The following is a 17,787-nucleotide window of genomic DNA, read 5'->3' on the forward strand; positions in this document are numbered from 1 at the left end:
GGTTGTTAATAAGGCTGTGCATTGTGCATCAGGGGCAGAGAAGAAAGAGAGAAAGAAAAACACAATAAAGCAGTGATTAGAGTTGAGGCCTCAGAGGTAATATGAACTCCAATTAACTTTCCCTTAGGGTGCCCTCAAAGCAGCGTGATAGTGAACACAGTGAAACATGTAAAACAATTTTACTTCTTCGCCAGAAAAGAGTATTTGTAGATCTGCACTGGTGAAGACGTAGCATCCCTATATAGGTGGGTTTAAGACATCGGTTTACGCTGAAAAGTCCCAGTGAAAAACCACATTCTGCACGGCCTTTCCCCGGGTTACTAAGTGTTCAGAAATCAATTTGTGGACAGTGACTGTTGATGGTCGATTGAGGGAGTTGGTCACTGAGCCAGCAGCAATGCTTCTTGTCACCGACTGATTAATTGGCTTGAATCCATTCAGCGGTCATCAAGTCAGATAAGGAGAGACAATGAGGGCCTTTCAGTCCTCTCCAGCTCAATTGGTAGTGAACTTAGAAGAAACAAGTATTGTAAAACATCTCCTTTCTTTTGATGCAAGCGGGTTGAATAATGAGGAGAGAGAAATAGTCATTGATTGGATTGTCAGGCATCTTCACATAAGTGTTTGTGGTTTCCAGCAGGGAGGGTGAGGATAGATCTTCCTCTATCTCTAATCTTTCTGTTCATTAATCAAATGGCACTCTATGATGCTGTGAATTATGGGTTTAGCTCCATACTTGCGTCGGGGTTGAAAAGGCCACCTCACTGCCATGTAACCCGAATTCCAATGCCAAAGACCCCTGGCGCCAGCTTGTCTCGCTCAAGTCCCTACTAGTAATTGGGTGTTTATCAGACTGCCTGCAAAGAACGCCACAGTGTTTATCAGACATCATCATCAGGAAAACCTATTCCACCACCAGGATAGTCTTTCAAATGAATGTCTTGGAATCTTCTGGTGTAACAGGGACTTTATCAAGTATTACCTAATATTCTCATCATATTTGCATGTAAATTGTGCGAATGCAACCCATAATTCCTTTGCCATGCTGTGACACCGGAGCAGCGAGGTGATAACGCACACGCAGCAGTGAGGTCCCCTTAGCTGAGATCTGATTTTTCCCTTTCCATAGTTCAGCTAATTGTGAAACCAGGAGTTGAAAGGGGTCGTAAAGTGGCCACCCTGCATCTGCAGATAGCAATGTAGTAAATGCAAATTGCTATGAATATGGCTTCCTTCTCCTAGCAATGCTATTACAAAAGGAAGGTGAACAAGATAAGAAGGAAGGAGACACGAAACCCTGAGCTGGTTGTTAGATGTGGAACATACAGTACCTTTACCTTCATAGCCCTTGAACGTTTGTTCATCTTTAACAATGCCGTCATTATATAGTTATATATTTTTTGTCACTTTATGTGAAAAACAAAGAATCATGCATACTTGTGCAGTTGAAGGACGGTATAAAATCTGAACAGCATGCATTGTATTCAGCGCTGCCTGGGTCAATACATTGAAGAACTACTTTTCACTGCAACTAAAGTTGCAAGTTTTGGTCGCTCGTTCCTTTTGCCCAATAGGTCAGTGTTCTATAGATACCACCTTGTGAATATCAGGTTATCAGTTAGATTAAGGTCTATGTTTTGACTGGGTATGAAGATGCTTTCATCTGCATCGTTTCTGCATTGTGCTGGAAGGTGAACTTCCATCATGTCTCAAATTGTTTTCAGGTTTAGTTTCCATCTATCTTCCCATTAACTCTGACCAGGTTTCCTATCCCTATCTAAGAGACCTGCGTGTTTCACCAGGGTGATGATGTGTTCATGGTAATAGTGTTTTCATTTCAGTTTCATTTGAGCACAGCCCCTATTTTGTGTTTGCTGTGCCTCTTACATGACTTTAAGAAAACTGTAAAGAACATTTCTCACGTATTCTTTTAGCAGCAACTTTCTTCTTACATAAAGCCCAGGTTTATAGAGTGTGATTAATAGTTGTCCTGTCAACAAATTGTGCTACCTGGACTGCGATCTGCTGCAGCTTTTCCCATGGGCCTTTTTGGCTTAAGAGAAACTCAGTGCTTAGCACTGTTTTATAATGTAACCTTGTTGTAAGCTTCATAACTTACAAAGTTGTAAAAAAAAACCCCCTTATAAGCTGCAGTATGTAACTTTTACAAACCCCCCCCCCCACCTTTTTGCATATTTGTTAAAACCGTCATCATGTTGTGACTGTATAAAATGGGAAAAAAAGAGCTCCTCTGCCTCCTTATTTATATAGTTCTCCTTTCAAATGCATAGATATAATCTCTGCCAGAAACAACCAATCAGAGCCAGGAGGAGGGGCTTAGCGCTGTCAATCAGGCTTGTGTATGGACTGCTTATACTTTCCCCCTTGCTCTCTGCTGCACTTCAGCTCCTTCCTGACACTTAACTTTACACTGCTTATGAACAACAGCAGGACCCAAACTATAACTAGTGATGGGCCTGATAAAAAGATATTTGAGTTTTTAAAAAAGAAATATTTCATTTTTGAGGTGGTATGATTTCACCTTCTATTCACAGAAGAAATACTATTCAACAACCATTCAGCATGTAAACTCATGTAAGGCTGTTCTAACATCAGCTTCAAACTGTTTCTAAACGCTAAAGCTAAAATTAGCCTCAGCTAATTCAGGTGGAAAGCACAAACCGTGCAACTGATGTATTAGAAGTTACAGATAACATGATAACATGGTTTTGTTGCTTCTAACAGCAACAAAACTACCCGCTAGCATTACTTAGCTCAACGCCAGCTGACGTTAACATGTTAGAAATGTTAACTATATAAGTTTCAAAGTGGAGCTCTTTTCAGCAGTTAGCCCCCTAGGCATTCGACTCTGTGGACTATGTCAAGAAATACGGCAATATAATAATGTATTTCCTTTTCATGAATGCACGTGTTGCTTCTTTTAGCCCTGAAGGAGCTACGCTAAATGCTAAATGTGAAGATGGAAGCCTGGCGTAGGCTCAGTCATTGTGTCGCTGCCTTGGTATTCACGACAAAGCAAGTCCATCATATTTGAGGTGAAGCATAGCCAATTCGAGGAGTGCGTCATGACTGAGGAAAGGGCTGCAGAGAGTAAGTCACATTGCAAAGCTGTGTTTGGGGGAAGAGGGAAGTCTGAAGAGAGTGAGACACGGAGAGACAAGAGAGAGAGCGCGGGAGACGTATAGAATGTCGGGGCTGTCGGGCCCGCTGGATGTAATCAAACAAGGGTGAACAGGTTGCTCCACAGATGGCTGATCCAGAGAATCCTCCGATTTATTTTCCCGCAGCAGACGATCTCTGTCACCGCGTGCAGGTGATGACTGCACGGTGGCATTGTCTCACTCAAACACACACACACACACACACCCATACACCACTAAACTCAGATGCTTTTGTCTCTCTTGTCTGATATCAGTGTGAGGGGAATTTGTTGTGCGTTTAATGTTTCAGTCCCTGCCTGCTGGAGTTCCAGGCCTAATATTATCAGAACAGATGACGGTGGTTTGGAAGGGAATTCCTACTGCTGATGAGAAGAGCTAAGACAAGCAAAAATAAAACACATAGAGCAAAAATATGAAGTATTCAGCTCTCTCACTTCATAAGACACTAAACAAATAATCACTAAATAACAAAACCATTTATTTATTCAGCAACAGAAGTTGACTTAGCTTGAATTTCAAATAAAAAATGAAACTTGTTAAACACGGACATTGTTTCACCCTCAACTTTAGTTCTTTGTGCAGCCTCTTTAGCTTTTAAGACTTCCCTAAAGGTTTAAAAACTTCTTTCAGCGCGTGCCATGGTGGCGTACTGGTTAGCGCGACCCGTATTTGGAGGCCTTCAGTCCTCGACGCGGCCGTCGCGGGTTCGACTCCCACACCCGACGACATTTGCCACATGTCTTCCCCCCTCTCCTTCCCCGTTTCCTGTCAGTCTACTATCATATAAGGGACACTAGAGCCCACAAAAGACCCCCTGGAGGGGTAAAAAAAGCTTCTTTCATCTCTTGTTTGGAATCTTTTTCCTCTTGCTCACTGATATTTGATCACTTTTGTGATACAACTGTCTTCCCTAAATCCCACCAAAGATTATTCAACCTGATTTTAAATTTCGTTCTTGAGAACTCCAATGTTCCAGCTCTCCATAGACGCGTTTTCATTACAAACATGCGTAAAGCTTTGTTGATATTCTACTAATGTTGGAAAAACAGTTTCGCAATTCTTCATGTCTTCATTAAGTGAGAAGCAAAATGAAAATCTCAACTGAATAAGTTTGTTCACGCGATAAGTCATTAAAACAGGCTGCGAAATGATGCTTCTATCACTTCCTGTTGTCTTCTTCATCTTTTCTGCCAGCAGTAACATCCACTTGTTGATGACGTGACTTGTGCGATGTGAGGAAAGCTTTTCCATTGCAGTTTAGTGAAATACTCTAATTTTGATACACCTCAAAAAGCACCTCATCATATCTCAAAAGCTTTTCATATAAAAGTGAGAATTTCTTTGAAAATTGGTGGGCTTCCATTAAGCAAATTTATTTTCGTAATTCCAATTCGTGCAACTATATGGTCAATGGAAATGCAGCTGATGACATTACATTTGTCAACCAAACTCTGGTTGGTGTGATTGGCATCATTGCCTTGTTTAGAAGTCTGGTGATCACTGATGGAAGTTGATGCATTTTTCTTTATGACCTGAGTTTTCTGGGAATCCATGACACCAACACATGATCAAGATGGGCACCTCCTGCCATAGAAAAAAAACAAACCCACATCATTATTGATCAATTATCATGTTGGGCTTGCCCTAGTTTTGCCCATGCCAGACATAGTTCTGGTCCAAATGTCCAAACATTTCCAGTGTTGCTTTATCAGTCCATTGAACGTTCAAATCTCTGTAATCTTATCCAATTTCTCATAACAGCTGAATAATCAGACATATTTGAGAAACTCTTGTGGAAGTTAATTTGATCAAATGCCATATAAATAAAATGTTTTCATGTTATTTTAAAGCTCCATAAAACCTTGTAAACAACACTCAGTGGTTTTGTTTTTCCTTTTCCCAGTTTTACGTCAAGTGATGCCAGGACAGTGAGCACCGTGATGCGTGGCGCCTGGTTGGGGACGACCCCCATTGTAATAATGGTTCTGCTTCAGCTGGCTCAGGCCGAAGACGCTCCTTTAGCCCCAGGTAAGAGTTTTTATGTTCTTCTCTAACCGGCATGTCCTCCCATTAGTGAAGTCTGTGCTGCGCTCCATCTTCATGATTTGTCAGCATCTTTCAGTGTGAGTGATTGTCTGGCCGTCGTATGTTTGACACCGTCGTAGACTGGGACTCATTACTGAAAAAAGTCATTTCGCAAAAAAAATTGCAACAATTTTATTTAGCTCAAAACCAAAAGGTTTTTCACTACCAGTGATAAAACAGTTTCTGGCAATTTGATTTCCTAAGATATTCCAGATTCTCAGTTAGGAGTTGCTTGTATCATGTGACTCTAGAGCAGGGGTGGGCAATCCTGGTCCTCGAGGGCCGGTGTCCTGCAACTCTTAGATGTCTCCCTGGTCCAACACGCTTGAATCCAACAGCTGAATCACCTCCTAAGTGCAGTCAAGTTCTCCAGAGTCCTGCTAATGACCTCATTATTTGACTCAGGTGTGTTGAAGTAGAGATGCATCTAAAAGTTGCAGGAGACCGGCCCTCGAGGCCTGGAGTTGCCCACCTCTGCTCTAGAGTATACATGGATTATACACTGTTGAAAATTAATTTCAAATATTTGAATGCAAAATGTTACAAACTGCATATGAGATAGAGATATTTTAACTGTCTTAGAATTTTTTTTGTATAACACAGGTTTTTTTGCATAATCTCACCCGCTCCACATAATACACCACAAATATTTAGTTTGAGAAAATGCATGTACAAAAAATCCCAATGTGTCCTTGCAGCTGAGCTCAAAATGAATATAAAAGCAATGAACTTGATTCATTGATTCATTTGATTTGATTCATTTGCTGTGTTGGGATCTTGGCTGTGAGTATTTTTTAATAGAAGTCACGTAGTTTGACTAAAATTTAGAGCTTAGTACCAAACCTTTGAACAGCCAGACTCAGAAATAGTTGTCTCCTACTGCCCATCAGATTGCTCAACAATCCCATCACTAAGACTGTCTAAGACTGCTTGAAATACTTAGTTATATATATTTAGCAATATATTATTATTTGTATATTATGTAGGCACACTTGTGTTTTTGTGTGTTCTCCGGTGGCCAAGCAATGACATTTCATTGCCAATTTCACTTATGTTTCTTTGTGCATTGACAATAAAATAAGTCTAAGTCTAGTCTAATATTTAAACTAAGAATTCTTTAAAGCCTAATTAAATATTTTGCCCCATGCAGCCACCTTGATGCTGCCACCACCGTGTGTCATAGTGTTGATAATGTGCAATGTTGGTTTTTCCTCCATACGTCTCATTGTTCTTCAATGCCAATTTTGGTTTCTTCTGACCAGAGCACGTACTTCCAGTATGCTATTATTTTTCTTCAGATATCAGAAGTCTTTCTTTTTATCTAGCTTTACCAGCATGTCTGTTTACTTTGATGTGGAGAATATAAGTTACATTCTTCTATTAGTGTAACTTAGGGTGGATTCACATCAAAAAACTCCTTTGGTTTGCTTGTGTGGTCTGGACCAAAACTGAACTTTATTATTTCTTTACAGTCACTACAGGCAGTAGTAGTGTTAGCGACACTGAAGGGCTAATTTTTACATTATTGCCCAGCTCATGAAGTCCAAAAAAAAGTACATTTCCTGTAGTTGATACAGGTATTTTTGCTGTATCTTCGCACCAGAGTTTGTTTGGACCAGAACTTGGACCAAAATTTTTATCTGTTTAAAGTATAACAAACGTGTCAGGTCTGACTACACCCTTAATAGGTAGAAAAAATCCAAAAGGTAGTTGTATCCAATGGAATTTGTATCTATTTATTCAAAATATGTTCACCTCTGTAAAACAGTTTTTTATTTTAATCCTTTTTTCCAAAACAAACCACTTATTTTGCAATTAATTTAATCTCGTACACCTCCTAATTACTTAAGATGTCAGAGTTTTAGCGTGAATCACATCTTGCCTGACAACCTCCCTTGCGCTTTGCTTAAATAAGAAAGGTACCTGTGCTATGTATTTTTATCGTAACGACGTTCGACAGTCGCCATAGTTACAGCGTGTTGCCATCACTCTGTTTCCATCTCATCCTGATCAGGCGGGACGACAGGTCCCTGCAGCCCTACTTAGAGGAGCTGCTTTCTTATTCTGGTGTGTCTGCTGCTTTAGATTACCTCTCACCTTTCATTCATTCTCTCTACCCACCATCCCTTCATGCTACCTACTCCTTTCTTTTCTGTATTATTTTCTTGCCGCCGCTATCTTCAAAGCAGTTTACCTGCCAACTTCAACGTGATACGTTTCCCCCAGTATCCAAAAGTACCAGTATACATGTCGGTGTGACACTCGATGACTTCTCCTAGCACCATAATTAGCAACTGTTGATGAGTAATTTGTAGCATCATCATCTGACTAGTAGCAGTTCCTATAACAACACAACACCTACTCGTTGAGCATCAAACAACAATAAAAAAGTGTTTATCTTTTCCGAACTCGATCACGTATTGCTGAGTGAAATAAAACCTACAGGAAACTCAAGTGGCAGATATTGTGTCAGAACATTTGAATTTCTTCTTCTATTTAAGGCGCCTGCTGCCTGCAGCAGTATGTTCAGCCTTTGTGAAGATTCACCCCGACTACAGAAGGGTTGTCAGATCTGAGGTGTGTACTCTGCTTTCAGCGTGTGTCATCATCGTAAAGAAGGAATTTCATAAATACCTGGATTAAGAGGAGCCGGGTTTGAAAAAAGGGATGGGGGGGGAATCTTTCTCTTATGTGTGTCAGAAATAAAGACAAATATAAAGGCTTCGGTTTGATTTGCATGGTTTTTCATACGTCGGGACTGACCTTTTCTTTTAGATAATCTCTGTTCTAAAACGCAAAAAAACCCTTTCTCTTGTCTTTTATGGAAGTCACTTCCTCCTTTTCTGTTTATTGTGCGGTATAGCGGCGTAGCCAACCCTCTCAGAATCATAAGTTATGTTCCACTTTCCTGAGTGCAGATTCTCTCGCACTCACATTTGTCTATTAGAATTTATGTTCGTACCGGGTCATTCTTCAGTTAATAAAACATGATCAATACTCGAGCAGGAAGTTGTAATATCTGTCGCGGTATGTATGGGTAACGATAGGAAGGTCAGAATGGTGGATTAATATCTCAGCCGCTCCACTTTATCTTAACCGTTTTAGTGGCCTGAAGGATATCTCGAGCGGCTTCCATGCTCGGTCTGCGTCTGTATATAATGCAATTAGGCGAAGACTTGAGCGGATGCCAACGTTTTGGCAGCGCTTAGAGCTTAATATGCAGCCACAGAACAAAGTGAATTTATCTGGCTCTGCTTTTCTGCTACATGACGGATGACAAACAAGCTGAATCATAAACGGTATTGACATGCCTTAACTTTTACTGTATCATAGCCGCCATGAATCGACTTTGCAGGGAGCCATTTATCCTGGTCTACAGTGTTTTAAAGGAGCGTATAGATTTTGTTTTATGTACAGTTTGAATTAAAATTTATGTTCTGTTTCATGGAAATACAGTTGGTATTTTCTGTAAATCGGAGGGTCAATAAAAAGGGGGCAATGATACGTCCAGTCTTCCAGGACAAGGCAATATGCCACATCATTCCACGAGAATGAATCTTGTAAAGGAGGATTTGAGCCAGACTAAGCAGCTTTTTTTCAAGTAATGGGAATTGTCACAATATTATGAGAATAAAGCCATAGTATTACAACAATAAAATCATTAGATTATAAGAGTAAAGACACCATATTACCAAGAAAATACTGTATGTACAATTACAATAAAGTCTTTTTATAAGGCAAAAACTTTAATAGGGTTATCAAGATCTAATGTAACTAGTTCGTCAACTATGTGTTTTTTTTGTTTCTTTAACATAAACAGTCATTTGGACAATTGTTTCAAAGTTTTGCTACTGATTGCAATGTGATGCTAATATGTCAAAAGATTAAGAACCAGAAGCGAACAGAGACAAACAGCATTTAGTTTTTATGCTCCACTAATCTGGAACAAACATCCAAAAAACTGCAAAACTGTTGGAACACTGAGTTCCTTTAAATCAAAGCTAAAATCCCAGCTGTTTAGAGTTGCCTTTGATTCTTAATAGCTTCAACATTGATCAATATATGTGATGTATATTCGCTTAATGATTTCGATGATGGTGTTTGACTAAACGTAATGTTTATTGCTGCTTAATTGGTTACTGTTTGGTTATTATGTTGTAAGGTGTAAACACCTTTGAAGTGCCTTGTTGTTGAAATGTGCTGTACTAACAAACTGGACTTGACTGAATATTATAACTTTATTTGGGTAATATGACTTTATTCTTGTATTATTGCAACTTTGTTTTATATTATTACAACTTCACTATATTAATATTGGGACTTTATTCTCATGTAATTGCGACTTTATTGTATTTTTTGGCTTTATTGTCGCATGACTATTCTAAAAATGAAAAAGATGTCAGGACTTGGGGGGCTTTTGGGTTTGGTTTTGCTTTTCATCTTATTTATCATTATGTTTTAGTTCACTTTAGTTTAGCCCTTCATGGTCATTTTAGTTTTAATATTTTGATGTAAATTATTCCTGTTAGTATTGTCTTGTTTCTGGCTTTCCTTATTTCAGCTTCCTCGTAGTGTGTGGAGTTTTCTTGTCTTGCTACCTTAGGTTTAGTTCTGTTATGTCTACATCTATGCCCATCTTCCTTTAGTAATCCCAGTTAGGTTATTTTTTAAGTCCTTCTAGCTCCCCCGTAGTGTGTCTAGTGTTTTTTATTTTGTCACTTTAGGTTTACTTAGTCTTTTTGTCTGAATCTACTGTATGTCCATCTTTCTTTAGGGATTCTAACTAGGTTATTTCTTTGTTTAGTCCTTCTAGTTACTCTAACTCTATGTTACTTTGTTCTTATTTTTGTTAGATCAGCCTTGTTTCTGTTTAGGTTCGTTTAGGTTTTTCCCTCTTCTAGTTTGTCAGGTTTTCTGTAGTATTAGAAGTATTTTCAGCTCCCTGGTGTTTCCTCCCTTTCGTATTCCCAGAATATCTTATATACCACCTTCTCTCCACCCTTCAGCTAGCTCCTGTGCCAACTACTCACACCTGCAATCAGTTATCTCATCTAGCTAGGTCCAGTGTACCATTTGCTACCGCCCAGTATTTAAGCTCCTCCCTCTCCATCACAACTTGCCAGTCCGTCTCATCACTCCCCTTATGTTCCTCTGTATCTCCATGTGTTTGCAGTTTTGGATTTTACTTTGGATTATTTTGTGCTCCTTTGGATGTTCCTTTGTGTAGTTAGATTTGGATTTCATTTCATAAAATACTCACGATCGTTCTACATTTTTTTGCCAGCTGCTTTTGGGTCCACCTTCAACACATCATGACAAAAGAAAAAATAATAATAATAATTTCTTTGTGTGGCCATAATCCTCCGTTAAAGAGATGAAATTTTAGCAAACATTTTTTTTACAGTTAGCATTCACGGACTTGTTTTTAAAAAAGTGTAGCATTATTAGGCGTAGTGAGTTTCACTATATTGTAGTTTTCATGTATGTCTGTTTTATGTGGTCATAATGCCAAAAATAAAAAAATATTAAACACTCTTTCTGTGTGTTCACAAATAGATGCAAAACCTCCAAAATCTGCCCTTTAAAACAATATTTGTCAAACATTTTCTAAAAAGTATCTCAATAAATTACACCACACTAAGAGAAATATTAAAATAGTGGAGATTGTGACATCTCGACAGTCCACTTGGTAATCCTGTAACCCTATTTATTTGATTATTAACTTTATGTTGGGACTTCCGCTGCGCTTTAAAGTCAATGGTTTTAGTTTTTGTCAAAACAAATTGGAGAGAATCAACTGTAATCTAGGCATCGTAGAAATTGGCAAAATTAGCTTTTGCGTTGTCACTAGTATGAAGGAGCACATTGGATCCCAACTTTTGCATCAATAGCTTTTAGTGTTTAGCCAACTCTGATATTTGAACAATTCTTACACATCCTTGATCTTTACAATCAATGTTTCTTTGGAACAAATATAAATGCTGGTGGTGGGAGCTTCATTAATAGTACTATGATCTTGTGTTGTTAGCCAGCCTGCTGACAGCTTGACTGGCTTTCTCTGTCAAGGTCAACTTAAGAAGTACTTCCTTTACTCCAAACTACTCCAAACAAAGGCACAACAGGAAATCAAGCTTAACTCCAGCCACTTCATATCTGGAGCTTTTAACTTACTTTGCTAAACCAAGTCAAATGCAACAATTCAAATGCAACAATAAATAGTGCTTCCAGAGACGGTCTTTAATATCACAAGAAATACCATGGTGTTCATCTAACACCACAGGCAGTTGATGTTATAAACTTTAAAGATTGTGTCGTGTCATTTGTTGCCACTACCACTGTCAAAAATTCAATATTCATAGTTTTTTCTCATAAAAAAGTTTGTTTTCCCTCAAACCACTCGTGATTGTTTATCTGTGATGCTGCCCTTTAACTGGATTGTCTTGACAAGTGAACTCCATAAGATAGCAATATAACTGTCACACTGAGGCAAATTGAATACAAACCAACGTAAAATACTCTTTTTTTCCATAACATCTGATTTCTTTGCTTAAAAAACGTTGAGAACATCTTCTTCTTCCAGAATATAATCGTTCTCTACATACGGCGGACGCCTGGGCTCATGTTTTACTGCCGGTCACCCCCCTCTTCCTTACCTTTACATTAAGCATTCAGTTTGCATACCACCCTGAGGGTGATTAAATATGTGGTTAATACAGCACCATGAGAGTATTGAATTACACAGGAGCCACGCTGACCTTTTTAAATTACAGAACCAATTGTGCAAGACGGCAAAGGAAGTTTATAACAGGTACTGCCAAGATGGAGCCTGGAGGAGAATGGATCTGCTGCCGCTGTCCTGCTGACGCGTTCCTTATTAGTGCTCTGCTCTATAAGCACTCTGTCTGACACTCAGGCTTTCGCCTTATTCTCTCAGACCGCCGCTCCATCCAAGGCACTTTATTGAAATCTCACTATATTTTGCGAACAAAAACCCATTAGCTCATTCTCATAAATGAGCCGACCACCCGGCACACGCGCGCGCTCCCGTCCTAATTTGACATTTAATTTCGCCGTGGATGAGACTCGTATCATTCTTGACGCGCGGTAGAGCCTCACTCCATAAATCTTGATCAGTGGCCATTTTCTCAAATGCATCCTAGTAAGCATATTGGGTCTGCTGATATCTGAAGGTCGACTCCCTTCTCCCTGATTTAATTTGAAGCTGAGGCCAAAGAAAAATGAGGCAGAGCGCTTTAACGTCAAGCCCACAAGTCCATGGAGTCGCTGCCATTTTTCAGAGATAGTTGTAATCATCTTCAATCCCCCCATTGAGAGAATTCAAAGCCCGCCTGGCGTCGGCACAGGAAACTTTGCTTGGCAGAGGGCAGGAAAAGCTTTTTCCCAATGAAAAAGTCAAAATGAAACACCGCAGCATTAAATACTCAGTGTGTGTCTCTCTTGCCAACTTTAAAAGTGACTCCTGATTGCTTTTTACAGCACTTTGCAGAACGCCTGGTAATTGTATTTCAGAGAGAAATCCTCATTTCACCACTTTTGCTCTCCTTTCTCGGGGGAGCATGCAGTGTTATTGGGGGGCAGAGAGAGAAGATGGAAGATGTGGCATTTTATGTAATGAAATTCTCTTGACAGAATGTTTATTTTCAGTGGAATGATACAATTTAGTGACACGACTCTTTCCATTAAGACATATTGAACAGCTTTGTCAAAGGAACCCTCTTATCAGCTCTGTCCTCTGAGTTCACTAATTCCTCAAAGCAAAACATCAAGCTTCATCCTGTCCTGACACTTTTGTGTCAATAGATATTCCAGTTATTGCTTAGTTTGCTTTCATTTAAGTGCATTTCAGAAGAAAACTAACCATCCAGACTTTGGTTGCATGAGACTAAAACAAGGCCATAACTTGGCACAACAACACCGCATGGCATGTCAAGAAATTATTGGAACTGTGTGCACTTGTTCACATTGACATTACACGGCAAAAATATTACAAAAGTAGAAGAGTGAAGCTAAAGTTGAGGCATTCTGAAACTCGTATTGATTGTTGGATTTGTGTCTGGGAGGTAATTTTGCTGAGATTCTCTATTTGTTGCAGCACTTTGATACATTCTTCGTTTGCTCTCCAGAATTTCCCTTTTGCCCTGTCCTTGCTATTATTGGTGGTTGTATACAAGTATAGTGCCTTGCAGAGGTATCCATACCTATGCCCTGAACACAGATTTTGTCAAAAACGTTTCTGTGATAAACCAACATAAAGTGAAGCATAACTATGAAGTGAAATGGAAATGACACAAACAATACGCACGGCAAGTCAGAAACTATGCTGTGCGTTTGTTTTCGGCCCCCTGAGTTGATACTTTGCAGAATAGAATAGAAATTTAATGGGCTTTTTTTGTGTTTCTCTGACTAATGTTCTTGTCAAGGTTTCAGAGTTAGCGCACGACGGTGTCTTGATAGGTTTTATCATTTACCACTTTATCTGTCACAGAATGGACTGAGCACTGCTCTGTGAAATATTCATAGGTTGAGTTATTGTTTTCTTAACACAATACCGCCTTCTTCACTGTTTTTCCTCTGACCTCTCCGGTGAGCCTGTGATTAAATGACACTCATGTGGATTCTGTTTATGAATTAGCTGACCTGTGTAGGAAACTGGTTGCACTGGATTCTGTTTAAGGCTAATAAAGGAAAGGAGACTGAATTAAACATGTGCTGTTCTGTTTAGGTTTTTATTTTATGAATCATTTTCCTTACATTCCACGATGATGTGTTGGTCAACCTAACAGCCAAATGAAAGATTTTTAAGGTTGGAATCATAACATGAAAAACAAGTTCATTTGTTTAAGGAAACATGAGTCATGTTAATGCATTTATATTGTGAATCACTGGTTTTATCACTCTTGTAATCAACCATATTTCAAGTCATTCACAATATATGTTAAATGAATTCATCCCCTGCAACATTTTTTTATGTAAATGTACAGTTTAAATTACAATTAAATAAGCATGTGATTGCACAAATGTTTCTCCCTATTGGTGCTAGCAGTTTCACAATCAGTCAAACGCAGATCACCTCAGTGTAGCGAGTATCTAAAGTTGTGGTATAAAGATCATTCATTCAACTGGCTAATAGGTATTCCTGGGTGCATTACAGCACAAAGACGGAAGAACATTCCAACCAAATCAGAGAAAATGTTATTGTAAAGTGTAAGTCAGGGGGATGGATACAAAAAATCTCAAAAGCCTGAACATCTTCTTGAGTTGAGTTCAATCCATCATCAAGAAATGGAAGGAATATGGCCAAAGTGTAAACCTGCCTAGATCAGGCCTTCCTCACAACCTGAATGACCATCCAAAAAGAAGACTAGTAAGAGAGGACACCAGGTCACCATGACTACTTGGCGTACAACAACTTTCCCCCAGGAATGTCACCAGTCAGAGCTTTATTGGCAATAAGAAAACCACTGCAGAAGAAAAGTCAGATCAAGGTCAGAGGGACACTCCCTGTTCAAGTGGAAGAAATTCTTTAGTCTGACAAGGAAAAAAATTTAGCTTTTTGGTCATTAGACAAGACACTATTTTTGGTTGGCACTTCACATAACCAAAAATCCAGCATTGACACTGTGAAGCATGGTGCTGGTGCTTCTGGGCAGCAGGCCCTGGAAGAAGGTAAAATGTAACATAGGACAATCCTAGAGGACGATTAGATTCCAACTGCCTGAGAACTACGTCTTCAGAGAATAATTATTTTCAAGCAAGACAACCTGAAGCATCCAGCTAAAGCTGCACAGAAATGATTGGAAGACAACAATTTGGATGTTCTGGAGTGGCCCAGTCAAAGCCCAGTCCTCAGTTTGATAGAGAATTTGTGGCAGGACGTGAAAAGGTTTGTTCATCCCCACCAACCTGACAGAGCTGTTTGAGTTTAGCAGGAAGACTAAAGAAAAACTGCAGCCTGACTGAGACGGATCCTCTCAGACTGCATGCTGGGTTGAATAGTTTTACTTTGACATTAAAGAAGTTTTATTTGGCTTTTTTTAATCAAGAAGCCAAGTTTTGTTGATCATGATAAAACGTGAATACTTTTTATAGGCACTGTATATGTATTTCTTTCAATTTTGTAAGATCTCAAACAATAAGAATCTGCATATCTTTGTGTCTGTCTTCTTCTTTGTGTATTTTACTTTACACAAAAAAAGGACCAAACGGCACATTCCATGAAATGTGAACATATTGTTGAAAGGATGTGACTCAGTTTTTCTTGGAGCGCAGAGCCCAGTGCTTATCATCGCCCAGTCTCTTGCTCTGCTCAGCCATCATTTAATTACAGAGCGCAGTACTAGCTACTGTTCCCTCATCACACACCACCCTCAGGCTCTCATTTAATGATGCAGAATCTGCTCCAGGAAATCTGGGCGTTTACTCCTGCTTTTTTAGTGTTGATTATGTCGCATTTTGTGTCTTTAGAGGGTTTTGATGTTATCTTTACATTAAGTCAGAGTAGATTTTAAAGCCAATGCACACATATTCAAGGCGGATTAAATGTCCTCGTCTACATTTCTCCATTTCCTGCATTAGGCCATATTTTTTCATGTGTGTTGTGTGATCTCACCTTGAATTTTAGCCGCATTAGTTAATTTAAAACTAGGTTGATTTAAAGTTATGACCAAAAGTTTTGGAAGTGGCACAAGTGTTGTTGTTTTGTGAGCTTTGACGTAGGAGTGAGAGATGTTGGGAATTTTGATATCAATACAGCAGTAATATCACTAATGCCGATGCTGATAAAGTTTCTTGAAATGCTGTTATCATGTAATAATTTGACTTCAGTTAGTTAATTATGATAAAATACAGGACAAAGATGTTTGGCAATTAAAAGTGTACAAACATTACAAAGGTATGAAATCCTGTTCTGAAATTCAACAATGTAAGCTCTTCGTATTTGGTATTTCTATTTCTGTGTATGCACTGGCATGATCTCCGAGGAAATTCCAATAATATGCTGGATATATAGAAGAGAAAATGCAAACAAAAGGACTAATATGATCACACTAGTCTTGATCCCATACAAATAGTCTCTTTGGTATTGATGGTATTGATATTTAGATTGGTACACCCTAACAGGCACACCGGTATATAGAACTGACAGAGGAGGAGAGATGGAGAAATTTGTGAAAATGAAAAGAAAACCGTGAAGGAGCCAGAGGCAAGAGACTGTAGCCAGCAGAAAAACATCAGGAAATCCAATGAGTCCTGCATCGCCTTGGTTTTCCTGCAAATGTTAAATGTCATTCACTTTTTATCTCTTTTGATAAGCCAAAATACTAGTGGTATTACTGAAAGTTTAGCACAAAAAGTGTTACAGAAGAGTTTAAAAAGTTTTGAATCTTATTGTGTTTGGCTTAAAAATGTACATTATTCTTAAGCCAAACTTTAAAAAATGTTTTTTTTAAGCCATAAAAAACATTTTTTTTAAAGGACTGCTCAGTCCTGATTTAATCAGGACTGATTAAATAAGTCCTGATTAAATAATACAAACTGAGTTAATAAACTGAACTTAAAATTAGTTTTAAGACTAAAACCAATAAATATTCTGCAGCAACTTATAATTTAGGCTGTTTTGATAATCAGGTGAGTGTATCCTGAATGATGATGCAAGAAACTCATACAGTGGTTTAAACAGGTAAATAGTGAAATGTATCAGGTTTTGAATTTGATGGTGGGGGATGAGGGCGAGAAATAATTATTTTTCAAGGGGAGCATGACAGAAAATATTTGAAAATTATAATTCATTGTTTTATAATTGTGTGTTGTTTTTTTGTATGTTGAGAAAAAATTAAGCAGTTTTTGAAAAACATAAACTCCTTCTCTTTGTACGAAGTATACCTGTGTTGTCCACCAATTTTGTATGTGGTGTATTTTTATATGTGTTGATGATCCATATAAAATTTATAGTTAAATGTTTCCATTTATTTGTCTAGTAGCCCCAAAAATTGATGTGACGTCAAGTACTCGTCAAGATGGCGCCGGCGCAGCTGGCTGCCTGCAGACCCAGCTCCCGTCGTGTGTGTTGGTCTGTGTATATTTGCTGTAACCGATTAATGATCCGTGCTTGAAGAACCCATGGATCATCAGTTGGGCTTTCCACAATGGCTGGATGTGGTTCTGTCGATGTTCTCCGCGTTCTTCTGCCACTTTTTCTACTCTTGGTTGCGGAGAACCTCGCCGAGCGGAGTAGCGGCATTGTTTGCTCGCATGAACGACTGATTGCGCTGTGTGGGCCTCTGCTGCTGCCCGGAGACGGGCCTGTGGTCCCGGAGGAGTTACGGAGGAGACGACGGGGCTGCGGGTCTGGAGTTAAACGGAGGTAGAAGAGGAGACGGCGCAGGCCAGCGTTACCGGCGATTATTGTGGGGAACGTGAGGTCTTTGGGAAATAGGACAGACAAACTCACTGCGCTGGTCAGGACCCAGAAGGAGTACTGGGAGTGCAGTATCTTCTGCTT

At 39.1% G+C, this 17,787-nt stretch overlaps 1 protein-coding gene across 1 annotated transcript in view; it reads left to right on the plus strand.

Moving 5' to 3' along the window:
* robo1 (roundabout, axon guidance receptor, homolog 1 (Drosophila)) overlaps positions 1 to 17,787 on the plus strand; it is a 321,573-nt gene that overhangs the window by 28,198 nt on the left and 275,588 nt on the right. The window contains exon 2 of the mRNA XM_028045383.1: positions 5,086 to 5,210. Coding sequence (XP_027901184.1) covers positions 5,123 to 5,210 — 88 coding nt within the window. The 5' untranslated portion in view covers positions 5,086 to 5,122. The remainder of the gene's footprint in view (positions 1 to 5,085; positions 5,211 to 17,787) is intronic.

The sequence above is a fragment of the Xiphophorus couchianus genome, chromosome 18 (assembly GCF_001444195.1).
Source record: "Xiphophorus couchianus chromosome 18, X_couchianus-1.0, whole genome shotgun sequence".
Classification (NCBI taxonomy): domain Eukaryota; kingdom Metazoa; phylum Chordata; class Actinopteri; order Cyprinodontiformes; family Poeciliidae; genus Xiphophorus; species Xiphophorus couchianus.